This window comes from Mus musculus, chromosome 4 (assembly GCF_000001635.26).
Source record: "Mus musculus strain C57BL/6J chromosome 4, GRCm38.p6 C57BL/6J".
NCBI lineage: Eukaryota > Metazoa > Chordata > Mammalia > Rodentia > Muridae > Mus > Mus musculus.
Window position 1 is genome coordinate 133,530,812 of NC_000070.6, and position 19,227 is coordinate 133,550,038.

The 19,227-nt window shown below is 50.2% G+C and overlaps 1 protein-coding gene across 1 annotated transcript; it reads right to left on the reverse strand.

Annotated features, from left to right (window-relative positions):
* Positions 1 to 1,730: 1,730 nt before the first annotated feature.
* On the reverse strand, positions 1,731 to 15,216 carry Nudc (nudC nuclear distribution protein). The gene is made up of 8 exons (NM_010948.3): positions 14,994 to 15,216; positions 10,328 to 10,405; positions 4,857 to 5,060; positions 4,699 to 4,764; positions 3,417 to 3,731; positions 2,595 to 2,678; positions 2,384 to 2,502; positions 1,731 to 1,988 (listed from the first exon to the last, which is right to left on the reverse strand). The coding sequence occupies exons 1-8, from the start codon at positions 15,072 to 15,074 to the stop codon at positions 1,937 to 1,939; spliced, it is 999 nt and encodes a 332-aa protein (NP_035078.1). The 5' UTR covers positions 15,075 to 15,216; the 3' UTR covers positions 1,731 to 1,936.
* Positions 15,217 to 19,227: the final 4,011 nt, after the last annotated feature.

The following is a 19,227-nucleotide window of genomic DNA, read 5'->3' on the forward strand; positions in this document are numbered from 1 at the left end:
CATAGTCTACCCTGTGCCGTCTGCTGAGTGCTGCTCTGCTGAGGACATAGGCACCCAATCTGGTTCAGCACTGTGGAAGACAAGGGTGAGGTAGAAGCAAGAGCGACTAGCCTCAGAAGATAATGAATCATTTAGGGGCCTGGACTGCCCTGTTGCCCCACTCTTTCTGGCTACCCCTCAGTATCACTGGTCAGTGACCCCTCCTGCTAGTGCTAGCACAGCACCGTGGTCTTCACCTCATCACACTGTTACTCGCAACCTGAGGGAGCCTCATGTTTAAAGACTTCCCTGCAGCTAGCAACTGGCACCAAAGCTAGGAGCGGGACTCCCTAAGCAGAAGCTAGCCCAGTGACCACAGACTATCCAGGAAGTATTCCTTCCCCAGCATCTTCCTTTACAGCCCTTGTTTACTGTCTCCGAGCACCCTCTGGGCCGTGGTAACTACCATTTAGCTAGTTTCCTAATGGACACTACAGGACCCAGGTAAAGCTACAGCAATCAAAACGGCCTCTTCTCTTGGGTGCTGCTGTATTATCCGGGTCTAGGCATGAACAAAATAACCAGGTGGGTGGGTGTCCATAGTGCTGCCTAGCATGTGTGTGAGGTCCCAGCTTTGATCTCCAGCACTGCATGTGTGTGAGGTCCCAGCTTTGATCTCCAGCACTGCAAGAAGGGGTGTGATGTAATCCCACCAAGAATGCTAATAAGAGGATTGCTGAGTTCAAGGCCAACCTGGTCTACATAATGAACTCCATGCTAACCAGGGATATATACTAAGACCTGCCTCAAAAAAGGAGGGGAACAGGGACTGGCTTGCTAGGTTAGCGTACTTGTTCTTACAGAGGACAGTCTTGGTTCTCAGCACCCCATGGTGGCTCACAACCATCCCTAACTCCAGTTCCAGGTAATCCCACACACTCTTCTGACTATTGCACACACCAGACAAAACATTTTCGTTAAATAAATCGATTACTCTTTTTTTTTAATCACTATAGGACAGAGGAAATCAGAATTCAGACTTAACAGTCCCTAAATTCTAGCCTTGGCCTAAAAACCAATTTCCCAACAGCTTTGTGAAGCAGTTTGCATTCCCAGAAAAAGTTCTATCAAAACAGCTGGGTAGTTAACTTAATCTGCACCACCCCTGCATTCAATGGCCCCAACCCTTTGGTGGAAGCAGATGCGAGCAGAAGAGCCTCCTGGACCCTTTACTGTGTGTGTGGCTCCAGGACTACACCCTCCCACTCCTAGGCAGTGTCACGGCCTTATTACTCTCCTGGCTCTAGCACAGTCCAGTCTGAATACTTAATTCTGGAACTTGGCTTCTCTTGTCTACTGGGAGTCTGTAGCAAGGACTCACCTTTGCTCAGAAGCACACATGTGAGGTAGGGTGGCTCAGTGGGCAGGCACGTGCATGAGCCTGGCAATCTAGTTCCATCCCCAGAACCCATGCAAGCATGGAGAGAACTGGCCCAGAAAAAAAAGCTGTCCTCTGAACTTCATACACGTGATATAATTAATATATATATATATGTGTGTGTATATATATCACACAATGTAAACTAAAACTTAATTCCCTTGTCATAGTCCTCCCTAAAGTCATAGGAGAAATTGAGATCCAGAGTCAAACACCTGCCCTAGTATGTGGTAGAATGCAGCAGACTCGGGGCTAGAAGCCAAAATCCCAGCTCCCAGCAGCAGCCACAGAGGGTCTAGACGAGGGACACAGGTGGAAGAGGGTAAATAGTTTTAATGTGTAACAGGACGAATGGCAAGGACAAGATCCCCAAGACCCAGCCCTTCTCCAGTGAATCCTTGGAGCTCACACGCCTGGGAAATCCATGCCTGCCCCAGCCCTAAGGTTCCCAGGTCCCAGGAAAGGAAGTTGAGTGGCTAGGGGCTCAACTGCAAGAGTTCAGGAAGGCAAACCCAGGAACTAGTTGAATTTGGCCTTGGAGAAATCCATCTCTGGGTGCTGGTCCATGAACCTGGGAAGCAGAAGTGGAAAAGTGACCTCAGCTGTCCACCTCAGCCCTGAGCTACCGACCCTACTTCCTCACACTGGGCCTGACCTCAGAACCCTGAAAAACCTGGAGCCAAGCCTGCCTGCTTTTGAGCCCTTGGGACGGAAGGGAAGCACCAGCAGTGGCACCAGGTTCCAGCAGGTGGCAATGACTGCCTGTTACCTATTGCTTCCTCTTCTTAAGGTAGCCTTGTCCTAGAGGTGACAGTACCAAACAGGGTAGGCTAGCCAAGACAGAACCACGAACTTGGCTAGTTTGTGCTGCAAGTGGGCAGGGCAGTCTGGAGTCCCATTTAGTGGCCCACTGCTGTCACCCAGGCCTTAGCCCCCAGCAATCCTCCTGATGCCCAAGTTGCTTACTTCTTCAGGATTTCCTGTTTCTTCTGCTCATCAGAGGTGGGCAAGCCCATGGACTTCTGCCTCTGGTCATACATCATCTTTTCCACCATGCTGCGAGTCTCACTGTCGAGGTCTGATAGCTGGGGACAGGCAGGGAGAAGAATGAGTGCAGCACTGGCCTACCTACCCCTGGAGCTCCACAGAAACGATTCCCAGGCCAACCGGGACTCACCTTGGAGTTCTCAGGGTTAATCTTCTTGGTATTGATTTCGGGGTCACTGGTAACCAAGCGGTTCCACCATTCCATCTTATTGATCTGAAGAGAAAAACCCATTCTATGACCTAGGAATTCTAGCTCAATCCTTTTAGAACTAAACTCTCTCCCATCCATACCTTGTACCCAAGGCCCATGCAGGCCTGTGCTGGGACAGGGGGTACAGAAGAAGCAGACCTCTGCCTGCCCAGCAGCTGGGGAAGACACACAGAGGCCAACTGGGGCAAGAAAGCGTGTGGGGTGGCCACTCAGCTGGAGGGAGAAGCTGGAGCACCTCCTGGGCCTTACGGCATTGCACAGAAACAAAGAAAAGGGAGCAGAGGTAAGGAAGGAGATTCAGGCTGAGAGGAAAATCAAGTACGGCCAGCGGTCAGAGGGCTGCAGCCAAAAAGCCACACCACCTTCTGCACCAAGGGAAGGGTCCATGCGCCCTCAGCTCTTTCCAGACACCACCTATATTCACCCTAGGAGTAAATATCCCACCTCTAGCAAGGGAGGTGGGAGACGTGAGGGCTGTCTGGGGGCAGATTTCTCTCCATTCTGTTAGAACAGTGCCTGGCACAGCAGGTCTCAGGCAAGTGTGGAACAGAACCCACGTGCAAGCTGATGGAGAGGAATAGGCTTGGCATACAAGACTACTCAACCCCGACTCTGCCCATCCCACCCAAGCGAGGCACACAGGTAACCCTGACTGTAAAGAGAACAGAGTGAGGAATAAACCCACAAGGCGGGCAGCCCAGCCAACGTGGTCAGCAGCAGGCTAGGACGGGACGCTCGTACCTTCTCCAGATGCACTGTCACCACCTTGCCATCCTCGATGAGCCACGAGCTCTCCTCCACCTTGACTTCATTGTAGAGTTCTCCATCAACCACTGGTGGCTGTCCTTTAAGGCCCACCCGGAGATGCCGCCGCTGGATGTCCACCACCACATCCTTTCCCTTCAGCCGGAAGCTGACCCGGAAGGGCACTGCCAGATCCAGTTCTGCCAGGGTCTGGGTCCAGCGGTAGTTGGGCAGGTCAGCCCCATTGCCTAGGTTGGGCTTCAGCTTTCCTTTGTCCTTCTCATCCTCCTCGTCCTCCTCGTCCTCCGCATCCTGTTCAGTCAGGGAAGCTCAGTGACTTACCTGACAGACGGGACTTCCACCAGGCCAGGCCCAGAACGGCCACTACACATAACAGCCACAAGAAAGCAAGCGGGCATGGCAGGCCTACAAATCACGGGCCACTGGGAACTAAAGGTAAAACCAGGTCCCAATCTCTGCCAGAAGGGCTCAAACTATACCATGTGACAGAGGCTGTGGCTGAGCCACTGCCCCTCAGTCCATCCTTCATGGTGCCCTCTGACTCGGGAACATTTAAAGAAATATTTCAAGTATATGAGTACTTTGCACCGTCATGCCTGGTACCCACAGAGTTCAGAAGACCCCCTAAAACTGGAGTTAGAGACTGTTGTGAGCCACCACATAGGTGCTGAGAACCAAACCTGGGTCCCGTACAAAAGCAACAAGTGCCCCTAACCACTGAGCCATCTTCTCAGTCCACCTGTAGGTTTTCTTGTCCCAGGACTAAGGCCAGTACAGTTATCAAAAAGTATTATTATTATTATTGTTGCTATTATTATTAAAGACAGTCTTTTACCACCACCACCACCACCACCACCACCACCACCACCACCACCACCACCACCAGCAGCAGCAGCAGCAGCAGCAAACGGTCTCTCTATATAGCCCTGGCCATCCTGGAACTCAAGATACACCTGTCTCTCTACCTCCTGAGTGCTGGGGTTAAACACTATGCCTGGGTTATAAGAAAATATTGTTTTATTTTCTACTGAGAAAGGTTCTCACTATATAGAACAACTTTGCATCAATCTTTTTGCCTCAGCCCACCAAGTGCTGAGATTATCATCATGGCCACCACACTGGCTCTGTTCTACTTTTTCCATGTGCTTGGGGTGGGGCTCTGCAGTATGGAAGGGTCCCAAGGCTGGGGACAGGGGAGTGTGAGGAGGGAATTCTGCTGAAGGAAGAAGCCACAGCACAGGCCCTGCTGTTCTCTTACCTGCTTTCCTGGTGAGTCAAGGCTGCCGTTCTTGAGCTGGGCCTCCTGATCCTCTGCATCCTTTTTCTGTGGTAGAGGGCAGAGTTGAGACAAAGCCCTACTTCCCGGGCCAGTGCAGTCGGGTGGGGGTGAAGGAGAGGAGGGCGGCGCAGGCTCACCTGGTCAATCTCCAGTTGCAGTCGCTCTGCCTCCTCATCAGTCAACTCCTTGATCTGTGGCCCCGGGGTCTCTGCCTTGGCCTCCTTGGCCAGCCTGGCTGCCCGCTCTGCCTTCTCCCTGCGCTCGGTCTCCTGCCGAGCTCGCTTCTCTCTCCGGGCCTTCTGTGCCAGCTGGTTGTGGTGGTTGAAAGTCTGTGTGATCAGCTAAGGAGGACAGGAAAGCACCCGAGTAGAGACCGTGTCTTACAGCCCAGAGACAGAGCACTGCCTACCCCAGCGTTACAACTGAGGCCGGGCACAACAGCTGCACACCGGTGAGGACGTGCCCCTAGCGGCTTCTGCTACAAGCAGAACTCCAGCTCAGCCCCTCCAGGAAGCCTTCCCTAAGCTTCAGGTCCATACTTCCTGTTCCCTGACCACCTCTTTTCCTGCCTACATCCATCTTGGGCAGATAGCCCCAGATGGCAGCACTTAAATTCACAGCCAGAATCAGCAGGTTAGACCCCTCCCAAGGGAAGAAGCTAGGTTCATCCCTAGCCTGAGAGCCTCTGATTTCAAGTCCTTCCACATCCACCAAGCAAGCTCCCATGATGCACCTGTCCCGGGTCTGGAGTTTGACCCCGAGTCATTCCACTCTAGATGCAGCCTGGGCCTACTTTGTTCTCACTAGAATGAGGTTGCTGCCTTCCTCACTGCTCAGCCTCCAGCACCATCAGACTTCTCTCCAGTCTCACCTTCAGCTGACTCTCAACAGACTCAGAAACTGCAACGTTGTGGCCTCCACACTTGAAACAAAACACACACCTCACATGACCAGTGCTCAATAAACCATCTCCCAAGGCCCTCTGCACCTAAGCCGGAGGGGAGATGAAGTCAGGGAAGTCACCCTAGGCTTCCCACACCCGAGGTTCTGCCAAACGCCGCTGCAGACTCTCATTCACCTGTGACCCTTCTACCTGTCACTCCCAGCCCCTGCCCCATGCCACACCATGCCACACCGTCAGCTTCAGACTGCAAGGGTAAAAGACACCCAAGTGCCACCAATAAGGGGAATGACAGGAGTGAGGGAAATGAGGCCCTCAGAGGCATCTGCGGAGAGAAACAGAGGTCACGAAGCAACAGCAGCAGAGCCTTGTCCCCAGCTTGTAATCATGGGGACCTTGAACTCAAGCCATTTGACAATCGGTGGCCAAGGAGTGGCAGGAACAAGGGCCCTCCCCCCTTCCAGCCCCATAAGTCATGTCACAACCCACTTGTCCTATTACTTACTAGCCCCGGGGGGGGGGGGGTTCAGAGAAGAGCTACTGGGCAAGTCAAGGCCAACTAGAGCAGCCTGACCCTCCCACCAAAGAACACACTAGCAGTGGCCTAGGCAGAAGCTGTGGCGGTCCTGGGGTCAAGTCTCAGTCACCGACACACTGTTAGGAACTACGTGCTGGCAGGTGGGGAAGGGTGAGCTGTTCTGGGCCTGATGGGTGAGCATCGGTGTTTTCTTTACTGAGCTGACAGGGACAAGAATGGTTCCATCAGTCTGGTAGGTCAGACCACAGAGCCACTTAACCCAACCCAAAGACACAAGAACCCGACCCTGACCACACTCAGGGTTAGCAACACATTCAAAAGCAATGGACAACAGGGGAATTCATCTGGTCAGGGTTGCTCAAGGATGGGTCCTGTTGATTCTGTCTTCTAGCCCCGCCTAACCAATCTCCCGCTTTCCCAGCCTGGGTTGGAATGGCAGACCAGGCCCCTGCCCTTTCTCAACTTCTAAACTGCCCCACAGGCCCCAGCTAGGAAACCCCTAGAGTTGGGGGGTGGGGGTGGGAGGGAGGTGTTACACAGTTGGCAGCCTTACACAGCATGGCCCACTCCTCCAGCCTGCAGCCTACCACACTCAGGCTGCCCAGGTCCTTCTGTTTGGCCTGCCCCCTGCTGACTGGCTGACTCCTCAGGACACTGATGCTCACCCCTGGCTGGAGCTAGTGTGTATGGTGTGTGTGTGTAACTTTTTTTTCGGTAACTACCACACCCTGCTGTTTGTTGCTCCCTTTACTTGGGACAACCTTGTTCCTTGGGGCTAGCCCCACGCCATTGTGGCTCTCAGGCCACCTTTTCTGTTTCTCACGACGCCAAGCTCCCTGTCTTCTGAAGACCAAGGCCCACCCCGTCAGCAGCACCTTCCTTCCTGAGTGGAAGGATGAGAGCTGTGCTCATGCCCCTTCCCACAGGGTTGGATCCCACCTCAACTCACTCTGTAGCATCTCAAATCCTCAACCATTTTTCTGAACATAGAGTAATTTTACAAAACATTTATTACACTAACTGGGAAGTATATCTGTTCAAACATTTATAGAATTTAAATAATTTTTATTTAAAAAAAAATCAGTGACACAGCCAAGCATGGCAGCTCACTCCTGCAGCCCTATCCTTCAGAAGGCAGAGGCAGAAAGGTCTCAAGTTTGCGGCCATCTGTGCCCTATATATCAAGACTCTGACGGGGTGGAGCAAGGCCCTAAGGGTTAGTCCCCAGTACCACACACACAAATAACAAAATGACCAAAACTTAGACTCCTTGCTAACAGCCAAAGACAGAGGGAAGCAGCGAGGCGGACCTAAGCTAGACAGAGGGAATTGGGGAAGCAAGGGACAGCATGACGAACGCCTGACAGACACTGACAGTGTTTGTTTACATGGGGCCTGGCACTGGTGCTGCTCTGCAGTCTCACACGAGTGTCCGTTGACCTAGGCTCCCTCTTGACTGACTTGGTAACAACCCTGGCGCACCTTCACTCAAGCCCAGGAGTTTTAACAGTGGAGGAAAACCCCCACCTCATGGGTCACCTTGGAAACACAGTAATTACTCTGAAAGCAGTGAGTCTGGGCTTTCTGCATAGCCTCTCCATAGAAGCAAATGGCTAGTGAGTGAGCTACAAATAAGGAATGACAGAGTACCACTGAACAGTAAGTCCAGGCACGAACGAGCAACAGCGGGCAGTGCACAGAGAAACCACTCAGAGCCTGACTAGCTGTAACCTAGTTCTAGGGAGGAAAAGGAGACAGACCAAGCCCGGAGGTCTAGCTGTCAGTATCCCTGCAGAGCAAAGAAACACTACACCCACCAGGGGCGTGAGCTACAGCAAGAAACCAAGTCTTGGGGGCTGGTGAGATGGCTCAGCAGGTAAGAGCAATGACTCTTCTGAAGGTCCAAAGGTCCTGAGTTCAAATCTCAGCAACCACATGGTGGCTCACAACCATCTGTAATGAGATCTGATGCCCTCTTTTGCTGCGTCTGAAGACAGCTACAGTATGCTTATGTATAATCATAGATAATTCTTTGGGCTGGAGCAAGCAGGGACTGAGCAAGCAGGGTTGACCAGAGCAAGCAGAGGTTCTAAAAATTCAATTCCCAACAACCACATAAAGGCTCATCTGTACCATCTACACAGCTACACTGTACTCATATACATTAAATAAATAAATCTTCAAAAAAAAAAAAAGAAAGAAAGAAAGAAAGAGCCTAAGTCTTTCCCCTGGTTCTTGCTTGACACAAAGCCCATAAGCCCTTGCTATTTCTAGACTGGCGGGAACACCTTATGTTGGATGGAAACCATGTCAGTTAGAATCCTGTATGCTCAGGATGGGCTGGCTCCAGGAAGACTGGGCAGGAGCTGAGGGCTGGATCTGACGAGCCCCTCCCCTCTGCCCTCGCCGCCCCCCCCCGCCCCCCCAGCACAGGAAGGCAGTGGGAAGAACCTGCAGACTGAGGTGCTCAGCAGCCAATGGTTTAGTTAACCACACTTATACAATTGAAGCCCCAAAAAGTCCCCTGAACAATGGGGTCTAGACCATTCCTAGCTGCTGCACATCAAGATGCTGGGGCACAAGCCCAGAGAGGACATGGAAGCACCACACCCTGATGCACAAATCTGCTTCTTCTGCTTCTGTATCTGTGTGTGTGTGTGTGTGTGTGTGTGTGTGTGTGTGTGCGCGCGCGCGCAAGCATGCATGACAGTGCATGCAGGCCTAACTGCCCTGGAACTCACTACATAAACCAGGCAGGTCTCAAACCCAAGAGATCTCCTGCCTCTGCCTCCGGAGTGCCTCCAAGTATCTTTTACAATAAAACTGAAAACTGAGACTACAGGAAAAGCACTCCCGCAAGCTCAATCCAATGTGCCCTCAGCAAAGTTTAGTAAGTACTGACGTAAGGGGTGTGTCAAAGGACTGGGCTTCTTACATCTCATGACGGGCACCAGGGAGGCAGAAGCAGGTGGAGTCTTCTTGACTTGAAGCCCAGCCTGGTCTACATAGTGAGTGCCAAGTCAGCCAGGGCTATGTAGACAGACTCTTTCCCTCTCTCACAAACACCACTTATTCCTATGTACATCTCTGTGCTGGTGTGCCCATCTGAGTACAAGTGACCACGAAGGCTGGAAGACGGCATTGGATCCTCTCCAGCCAGTTACAGGCAGTAATGAGCTTACCTGATATGGGTTCTGGGAAACACAGAGTCCCTCTGCTGCCACTGCCTCTTACAGAGCCTTCTCCCCAGGCCCCTCCCCCTTTACCTATTCTGAATGTTATCAGAATCACAGGTGTGTGTCTTCCCAATTTTGCCCAGAACCGGCTCTCCTTTGGTGTGGTGATTCTGTTTTTATACTAGAGGAGCTATCCTGACATTGCCACTGACTGTGCCCAGGGATTCCAACCTCTGCACATCTTTGTCAACACTTAGTTCCTGGTGTTCCTATCTCCTTTTTAAGTGTACCTGGCTGGTCTCAAACACAAGGCTTAAGCCATACTCCTGCCTCAGCCTCCCCGGGCACCGAGTATGTAGCAGCACACACAGATTTCCTGTTTTGTTTTCCCATGGGAACCATCTAATGGGTCTGAGGCAGGAGCTCATGTGACTTGAGGGAAAGGGGCAGAAGTCTGACACAGGGTCTAATGAGTCAACCTAGAGGTTGACTACATAGCCAAGGATAACCAAAACTCTTAATCTTGTGCAGCCACCTCCTACGTGCTGAGATTACAGGCTTGAGGCATTGTGCCTGTCACTTTTTAATTGTCACTTTCTTTTGTGAGATGGGAATCGCATGCTATAGTTCCAGGTGGCCTCAAACTCAGTGCTAAGACTACAGGCATGTATCACCATGCCTGGTTTTAAGCTTCAAATTTTAATGTCTGTCCACTCCTGCAACCCAGTAAAAGCCTTGTCAGGGTGAGGGCGAGTCAGGACATAAGGCAAGCCCACTGCAAACTGGTCTCCATGGTGTTTCTCTCACAGTACAGTGCAAAACTTTGCAGACTGTAAAACATCTCTGAGCCAACTTCCTCTTCCATAAAATGGGATGGCTGACTCCATTAAACTGGTCAAGAACCCCAGGAAACTCATGGGAAAAGGACAGGGTGGGGGGCACTGACATTCCCTTCCCCAACCCCATTCTGCTCCGGGGGTCCCCCGCACTCACCTTCTCTGCCATCCCCTCTTCTCCTCCAATGAAAAAGTCTGTTTTGCGTCGAAGGAAGCTGAAGAAGGTGTTCACAAGCTGGAAGACAGAGCAGGAAGCTGAGGCCCCAGGGCTCAGGATGGGGGCCCTCATCTCCAGACAGCTCCCTAGTTTAGGGAGAATTTGAACTTGAACATTTTACTCTGCAGCGCCAACCTGAGCAGCCGGCCTCCCTCCAGGCTCCTGCAGTCGGCTCTGCTTGTGTGTATGTTCACACACTCACAGTGGACTCACCAGACACACTTCTTCTGCATCTGTGATTTGAAATGCCTGGACCAAGCTTTCATTGCCAGACAGAAAAGTCAAAGGCCCCACAGAGATGGCTCAATGGGAAGGGCCCTTGTGCAAGTCTGACAACCTGAGTTCCACTGCCCCCCCCCCCAAAAATAAAGTAATTCTTAAGAAGCTGGGCATGAGGCTGGGCGGTGGTAGCACACACCTTTAATCCCAGACTAAGGAGGTGGAGGTAGCAACCCCTCAGTTCGAGGCCAATCTGATCTACGGACCAAATTCCGGGAGAGCCAGGGCTACAGAGAAACCCAGTCTCAAAGGGGGAAAAAGAAAGAAAGAGATGCTGGGCATGGTGCCTTCCTCTCAAGTACACAAGAAAGACCAGAGGAACAGCCTGAAATATCAAGAGCGCAGAAGGACACACATGGTGGCACACACTTTAAATCCAGCATTTGGAAGGCAGGTGGGAATCATTGTGAGTTCTATGTTGACAAAGGATATTAAGACCCTGTCTCAAACAACGAAGTGTGGCAGATGTCTATAATCCCAGCAGAAGGAGGCTAAGGCAGGAGGAACAAAGTTCAAGGCCAGCCTTAGCTACATGGCAAATTTCAGGCATCCTGAGTTATGACATCATCCTGCAAAAACAAGGAACCAGTTGAGATGGCTCAGTGGTACCTACCAATCAATATTCTATTCCCAGAATCCACATAGCAGAAGCAAAGAACCACTCCTTCAGCATCCCTGTCCCCAGGCAGAGTGCTTGCCCAGCACGCTGAAGCCAGGGTCTCCCAGCAACTCATAAAACCAAGTACAGTGGTGAACCTTTATGATCCTAGCACTCACAGGCAAGGGACTTGAGAGGCCAGCCTGGCACACAAGTGAATCCATCACATTGGAAGTAACAATCCACGCTAAAGGTTGAGTGGAGTGACCCTGTCTTCCAGGCAGGAGAGCTGAGGTGGGCTATGGCTGAGCAGGAGATATGCTCTGCTAGGGACTTGGCTGTAGATGTTCCTAACTTTCTAACACTGCAGGGCTTAATCCTCAGACCTTATTCGGATCAACTGTAACAACAGACACCTGCCCTCAGATTGGCGAGGTGACTGAGCCCTGATGAGCACTTCCTGCTCTCACAGAGCCCCTGGATTTAGTTCTGGGCACTTGAGATGGCTGCTCAGAGTCATCTGTAACTCCAGATCTGACAAGCTCATCTGGCCTCATGGTACCAGGAGCACACACAACACACTCACAGGTGAACATTCACCTGTAAGGTAAAAATAAGTAAATGTAAAATAAATAAAGAAAAAAGAAGCCCTTAAGAGGCACAGACAGACGGATGGACGGTTGCCTACAAAGGCCAGAGTAGGAGTCCCTGAAGCTGGAATTACATGGTGCTGGGAATCAAAGTCAGGGTCTTAGGGAAGAGGATGTGCTCTGAAGTTAGCCATCTCTCAGAGCACTGTTGCTTTCCAGACGGGATCTTACCATAAGGTCCAACCAGCCTCAAACTCCCAGAGGCGCACCTGCCTTTGCCTTCCAAGTGCTGGAATTCAAAGTGAGCAGTACTGCACGCCTAGAATTTTTCCAATGAGAATGATAACTGAGTGTGGCGGCACAGTGCTGAGGAGGCTGAGGCAGGAGGATCACAGGTTTACAGTCAGCCTCAGCTATGCAGTGGGACTTGTCTTGTTTCCCACAGAAATGCTGGTTTAGTTTTTTGTTTTTTGTTTTTGTTTTTTTGGTTTTTCGAGACAGGGTTTCTCTGTATATTCTGGGCTGTCCTGGAACTCACTTTGCAGACCAGGCTGGCCTCGAACTCAGAAATCCACCTGCCTCTGCCTCCTGAGTGCTGGGATTAAAAAAAAAAACAAGCAAGCAAAAAATACAACCAACAACCAAAACCACAAGACCTGTGAAAAGCAACTTAAGAGGGGAAAGGGTTTATTTTGACCTATAGTTTCAGGCTTGGCCCATCACAGTGGGAAAGACAAGGAGCAAAAGCGTAGGGAGCCGGGCGGTGGTGGCACACGCCTTTAATCCCAGCACTCAGGAGGCAGAGGAGGCGGATTTCTGAGTTCGAGGCCAGCCTGGTCTACAGAGTGAGTTCCAGGACAGCCAGGGCTATACAAAAAAACCAAGTCTCGAAAAACAACAAAAAAAAAAAAAGCAAAGCTTAGGGAGATGGTCACGTCACATCCACAGCAAGCAGGGAGCACTGAAAGAGTGTCTTGGCTCAAGTGTTTTATGACAGGCCCATGCTCAGTCGACTCCTGGGGAGAAGCCCAAGCTGGCGCAGGCCCCCAGTTAGCACGACGACTCTCACTTGCCCCAGCCCCAGCGAGAGGTTCTGAATCTGAGACAGCCATCCCTACCTCTAGACACTTTGAGTTCACAGAAACAAAGTGGATTCACTCCCAAACACTTTCACATTGTGTCAGTTTAGGAACACGCAGACAAGGTTCACATTTGCAGATTAGACAAGACTCCCCCGCTTCAAGGGTTTAGAAGCCCTCAGTTAACACAGGCACCTAGAGAAAAAGACTTCGAAGGTGTGGCAACCAGTTTTATGTGCCTTGACACAAGTTAAAGTCATCAGAGAGGAGGGAACTCCAATTAAGAAACTGCCTCCATTGGATCAGGCTGCGGGCAAGCCTCTAGAGCAGCTTCTTAAGGAGAGATGGATGGAACCCAGCCTATTGGGGGCGGTACCATCCCTGGGCTGATGGTCCTGGGTTCTAGAAAGGCGGAGCAAGCCAGTAAGCAATGCCCCTCTATGGCCTTTGCATCCGCTCCTGCCTCCAGCTCTGGCCCCCCACTACTTTTGATGATGAGCTGTTCTGTGAACCTGTGAGTAAGATAAAGCCTTTCCTCTCATCAAGCTGCTCTTCCTGCTTCATCACAGCAGTGGTCACTCTGACCAAGACAGAATGGAAAGCCATCCCCAGTGACGGGTGGCAGGAGCCCGTCTCCTCGGGGACTTGGGGGCCTGGCTTTGGGTAAACTTGTCACTCTCTGACCCTCAGGTGCTTACAGAATGTAATATCTGGGTTTTCTACCTCTACCAGCTCATCTGCTACACACCCACTGTGTGAACTAGGTCTGGCCATTTAACATCACCTATGGGTTATTTGGGGGTTATTATATTTGTGGGTCTTACTATATATCCCTGATTGGCTTAGAAGTTGCTATACAGACCAGGCTAACCTCTAACTTGTAGCAATTTTCCTGCCTCTTCCTCCCCAGTGCTAGGACTCCAGTCACGCACCATCTTATCCTGACCAGCAAGATGAATCACTGGGTAAAATTGACTGCCTCAAAATCCTAGCAACTCAACCCTAAAAACCCAGATACTGGTGGCAGGAATAAACTGGCCCCTTAAAACTGTCCTGTCACAAACACTACTACTACTACTAATAATAATAATAATAATAATAATAATAATAAATTTCTTTGGTTTTGTTTTTTTTCTGAGACAAGGCTTCTCCGTGTAGCCCAAGCTGTACTAGAACCCATTCTGTAGACTAGGCTGGCCTCAAATTCAAAGATCCACCTGCCTCTGGCTCCTGAGTGCTGGGATTAAAGCAACACCCGGCTCCAAATAATTTTTTAAAGCAAGAAACCCTCAACAAATTCCCCAAATGCAAAGCCTAGTCTCTTCCGTGTCTGCATCCCCAGGACCCAGTCTTATTATGTGTCTGGTACACGACAATGACAAGTACTTAGGTGCTAGGCAGGGTGGCCCATATCCAAGTTCCCGCACTCTGAAGACAGAGGAAGAATAACCCTGATTTGGAAGTCACTTGGTCTATATAGCAAGTTCTGCGTAAGCCAGGGATATAGAGCAAGACCCTGACTCAAGAAAAAAAAACAACAGGAACTGATATTCCTAAGCTTCACCTCACAGACGAGGTAACTGAGGATAAACCAGGAGGGAGCTTAACCTACAGGTCTCCGGCTCACTTCCTCAGTCAGTATACTTTCAAGTATAAAGAGACCACGTGCTAACCGCCCCCCCGGGCTCTCACTACCCTACACAGTATTGATAGGCAGGCTCCACTTTGGGTAAGATGCAGATCATATCGAGAAGAGTCGGCCCAGAGATGCTCTAAAGAGTAACCACCATTAGGGATGCTCTACACAGTAACCATTAAAATGAAAGCAGAAACACCCGTGGAGCGCAGAGTGGGTGCGGAAGCTCTGGGGTCACTCTGGGACAACGAAAACTGCTCTTGGGGGCTAAGTGCAGGGCGCTGACGGCGTTGGAGCGAGACTTCACTCGCGGGCTGGGCAGACCGGAAGCTGGGACGCGGGGACCCGGGGACCCGCGCGGCCGGGGTGGGGGAGGTCTCGGCCGACCGCGGAGAAGGGCTGCGGCGCGGGCCACGTCGTTTACCTCCTGCACGCCGCCCTCGTGCTGCTGCGCCATGGCCAGCAGCATGCCGTCGAAGCGCTCCTCCTCCTGCTCCCCTCCCATCGTGCTGCGCCCCGAGCTCCGCACTCGCGTTCTGCGATGCCCGCGCTCCCCACGGTTCGCGCGGGCCCAACGGCTCCCCTCGCTAGCCTTCCGCAGCGGAGCCGGAAACACGCAGGAGCCGCCCGGCCGTGCGGGTTCGCCCTTCCCGGCTTTCTTCCCGCCTCCCCGCCCATCGGTGCCCATTGAGCTCCCGGAACACAACCCGCTTCTCTGGCCATTGGCTAAGCCGAGGAGCAAATCAACAGTCGCGGTCCCAAGGCAGTGGGCGGGGCTCGCTGCCGCAGAGTTTGGCTTGAGTTGCTATGGTCACCAGATACCTGGGAGCTTTCTAGAAAGCTCTGAGCTCACATCTTAATAGGGCTGGAAGTTTTGATCAAGTGATACTGTTAGCCTTCTCCTCCTACAAGCCGCAGTTAAGACTCAGGAAGAAAGCACTCACCAAAGGGTCAACCTACTAGACGTTTAAGAAAAGAGCACAAAACTGTAGTTTGAGTAGAACAGTTTTACAAACTGTTTGCACTAGGATTAATGCTCTTTCATTACTGTCTGAAAATCCTTAGTTTTTCTGTTTTTTTGTTTGTTTGTTTTGTCGTTGCTGTTGACGGCAGAGGTGATGGCTTGTTTTGTTTTGTTGAGACATGCCCCGTGTATCCAAGGCAAAGACAAACTTGTGTTCCTGGCCTGCCTGCCTTCACTTCCAAGCACTGAGATTGCATGCAGGCTTGTATAGCCTGAAGATTCCCCACCGCCGGCGCGTACATTTATTTATTACTTTGTAAACCTGAGAGTGCTATACTGTTACAAGATTATTACATTAACTTTTCCAGAGAGCCTGGCTATCTCACACCTTGGAATAGGAACTCTTAAGGGTTGAACGTCACTCCCAAAGAGCAGGTTCCTTCTATCAGATTGAGGTCTCTGAGAGCTGGTCTGGGTCATCTCCATGTTAGAAGCTGTGCTGATTAATTTTATATCAACTTGACATTAGAGTCAGCAGAGAGGAGGGTGCCACAATTGAGAAAATGCATCCTTAAGATCCTTCTGTAGGCAAACCTGTAGGGTGTTTTCTTAATTAGTGATTGATGGAGAAGGTCAGCCCACAGTGGGTGGGGCTATCTGTGGGCTAGTGGTCTTGAGTTCTATAAGGAAGCAACACCTTCTATGATCTCTGCATCAGCTCCTGCCTCCAGGTTCCTACCCTGTTTGAGTTTCTATTCTTACTTTCTTCAAAGATGGACTAATATGTGGAAATGTAAGCCAAATAAACCTTTTTCTCCCCAATCTGTTTTTGGTCATAGTATTTCATCACAGCAAAAGAAACCCTAGTACAAGCCAGGCAGTGGTGGCAGGTGCCTTTAATCCCAGCACTTGGGAGGCAGAGACAGGTGGATTTCTGAGTTCGAGGCCAGCCTGGTCTACAGAGTGAGTTCCAGGACAGCCAGGGCTATACAGAGAAACCCTGTCTCAAAAAAAAAGAAAAGAAAAAAGAAAAGAAGGAGGAGGAGAAGAAAAAGAAAAGAAAAGAAAAAAGAAGAGAAGAGAAGAGAAGAGAGAGAAGAGAAGAGAAGAGAAGAGAAGAGAAGAGAAGAGAAGAGAAGAGAAGAGAAGAGAAGAGAAGAGAAGAGAAGAGAAGAGAAGAGAAGAGAAGAGAAGAGAAGAGAAGAGAAGAGAAGAGAAGAGAAGAGAAGAGAAGAGAAGAGAAGAGAAGAGAAGAGAAACCCTAATACAGAAGGCCTGGACTTCTCTGAGCAAATGGCTTGCTTTCAGACTCTGGGCTATAGTAATCCTAGTCCTAGCCTTCTCTCACTCTTCAGGTATCTTTTCCCTCAGTTTTCTCTTCCTGAATAGGATTGACAGCAACAACCATGATGTCAGTCTGTCCTCAGGAAGGGCCCGAGTGCGCCAAGGGCGTTACATCCTCAAACACCACTTTGACCCTGCAGACAATAAGGAAAAGCACTGTCAAAGTAGAGTTTCTGTCAAGCTTAAAAAATAAGAAACTTAGCCAGGCAGTAGTGGCACATGCCTTTAATCCCAACACTCTGGAGGCAGAGGCAGGTAGATCTGAGTTCAAGACCAGCCTGGTCTACAGAGTGAGTTCAAGAACAGCTAGTTCTACACAGAGAAACCTTGTCTCTAAAAATAAAATAAAATAAAAATGTTTTTATTCAATTTTTAAATTTTTTTTTTTTGGTTTTTTGAGACAGGGTTTCTCTGTATAGCCTTGGCTGTCCTGGAACTCACTCTGTAGACCAGGCTGGCCTCGAACTCAGAAATCTGCCTGCCTCTGCCTCCCGAGTGCTGGGATTAAAGGCATGGGCCACCACGCCCGGCTTTAAAACAAATTTTAAATTTTATTTTATGTATATAAGTTTTGCCTGCACGGATGCCTGTGCATCGTATATGTGTGGTGCCTGCAGAGGCCAGAAGAGAGCACAGGATCCCCTGGGACTGGAGTTACATATAGATGGTTGTGAGCTGCTGTGTGGGTGCTGAGAACCGAACCCTGGTCCTCTGCAAAAGTATAAAGTACTGCAACTGCTGAGCCCTCTCTTCAGCCCCCACATTCACCCCTGACCTACATACACTAAAGAAACGAGAGGCTAACCACCAATTCCCATGCAAGGCAATGGGGTTTTGTCCCTTGTGTATTTACATCTTCCATCTCCCAGAAATATGGTTTCCAGTATTCTCTCTAACCCTCCACACTCGGGTTGAGCACAGAACCCAGGGTCTTGCACATGGTAGGGCAAGCTTTCTCCACTAACTACACTCCTGCCTCACAATCAGACCAGAGGAATGGCTGAGTCTAGGTATTGGAACTATGGCTGTCCTGTTATAGCAAAAAAAACAAAAAACAAAAAAGCATTTCACAGAATAATGTGGCAGATCAGAAGGACATAGACACCAGCTTGACTGGGCTCTTAGCTGCCAGATTGGTGACAACAAGGTCATCTGATCACCAGTGCAGATAAGAGTAACACTTTGTAAGCTACTCTATAGGATGCAGTAAATTCAAAGCCTTATAAATGCAGACACTGGGCCACTGAGATGGCTCAGCAAGTAGAGGCACCCGTTATCAAGTCTGACGATGCAAGTTTAATCCCCAGGTGGAAAAAGAGCATCAGCTCTCAGAAGTTAGCCTCTGATGTCTGAATGCACACCACTATAAATATCCTTTTTTATATAATTATTGTTTTTTTAGACAGAATCTAACTATATAGCCCTGAGTGGCTTGAAACTCACTATATACACTAGGCTGGCCTTTTTTTTTTTCAAGATTTATTTATTTTATTTATATGAGTACACTGTAGCTGTCTTCAGACATACCAGAAGAGGGTGTTAGATTCCATTACAAATGGCTGTGAGCCACCATGTAGTTGCTGGGATTTTAACTCAGGTCCTCTGGAAGAGCAGTCAGTACTTTTTTTTTTTTGGGGGGGGGGTTCGACACAGGGTTTCTCTGTATAACCCTGGCTGTCCTGGAACACACTTTGTAGACCAGGCTGGCCTTGAACTCAGAAATCTGCCTGCCTCTGCCTCCCGAGTGCTGGGATTAAAGGTGTCTGCCACCACTGTTCGGCTAGTTAGAGTTACTATTAATATGATTGTCTTAGTTAGGGTTTCATTGCTGTGAAGAGACACCATGACCATGGCAACTCTTATAAAGGACAACATTTAATGGCTTATAGGGTCAGAGGTTCAGTCCATTATCATCATGGCAGGAAGCATGGCAGCATCTGAACAGACATGGTGCTGGAGGAGCTGAGAGATCTACCTCTTGTTCGGAAGGCAGCTAAAAGACTGACTTCCAGGAAGCTGGGAAGGGAGTCTCAAAGCCCACCCCCACAGTGACAACACTTCCTCCAACAGGGCCACACCTCCCAATCATGCCACTCTGTGGGCCAAGCACATTCAAACCACCACAGTAAAGAAACACCATGACCAAAAGCAAGTTGGGAAGGAAAGGGTTTATTTTGTTTACACTTCCAGGTTAATGGTCATCCTTGAAAGACATCAAGATGTCAGGACAGGAACTCTAACAGGACATTACAGAAACCTGGAGGCTGGAGCTAATGCAGAGACCATGGAAGGGTGCTCTTCCATGCTGGCTGGCTCATCATGGCTTGCTCAGCCTGCTTCCTTAGAGAAC

What these genes read in the sequence shown, in the direction of transcription:
- Nudc (NM_010948.3), bottom strand. Translation starts at nt 15,074, where the DNA reads ATGGGAGGGGAGCAGGAGGAGGAGCGCTTCGACGGCATGCTGCTGGCC. An exon ending in TTGACTCACCAGGAAAGCAG is followed by an intron (nt 3,732 to 4,698) that starts GTAAGAGAACAG and finishes CTGACTGAACAG; the next exon opens with GATGCGGAGGACGAGGAGGA. An exon ending in TTAACCCTGAGAACTCCAAG is followed by an intron (nt 2,503 to 2,594) that starts GTGAGTCCCGGT and finishes GCCTGTCCCCAG; the next exon opens with CTATCAGACCTCGACAGTGA.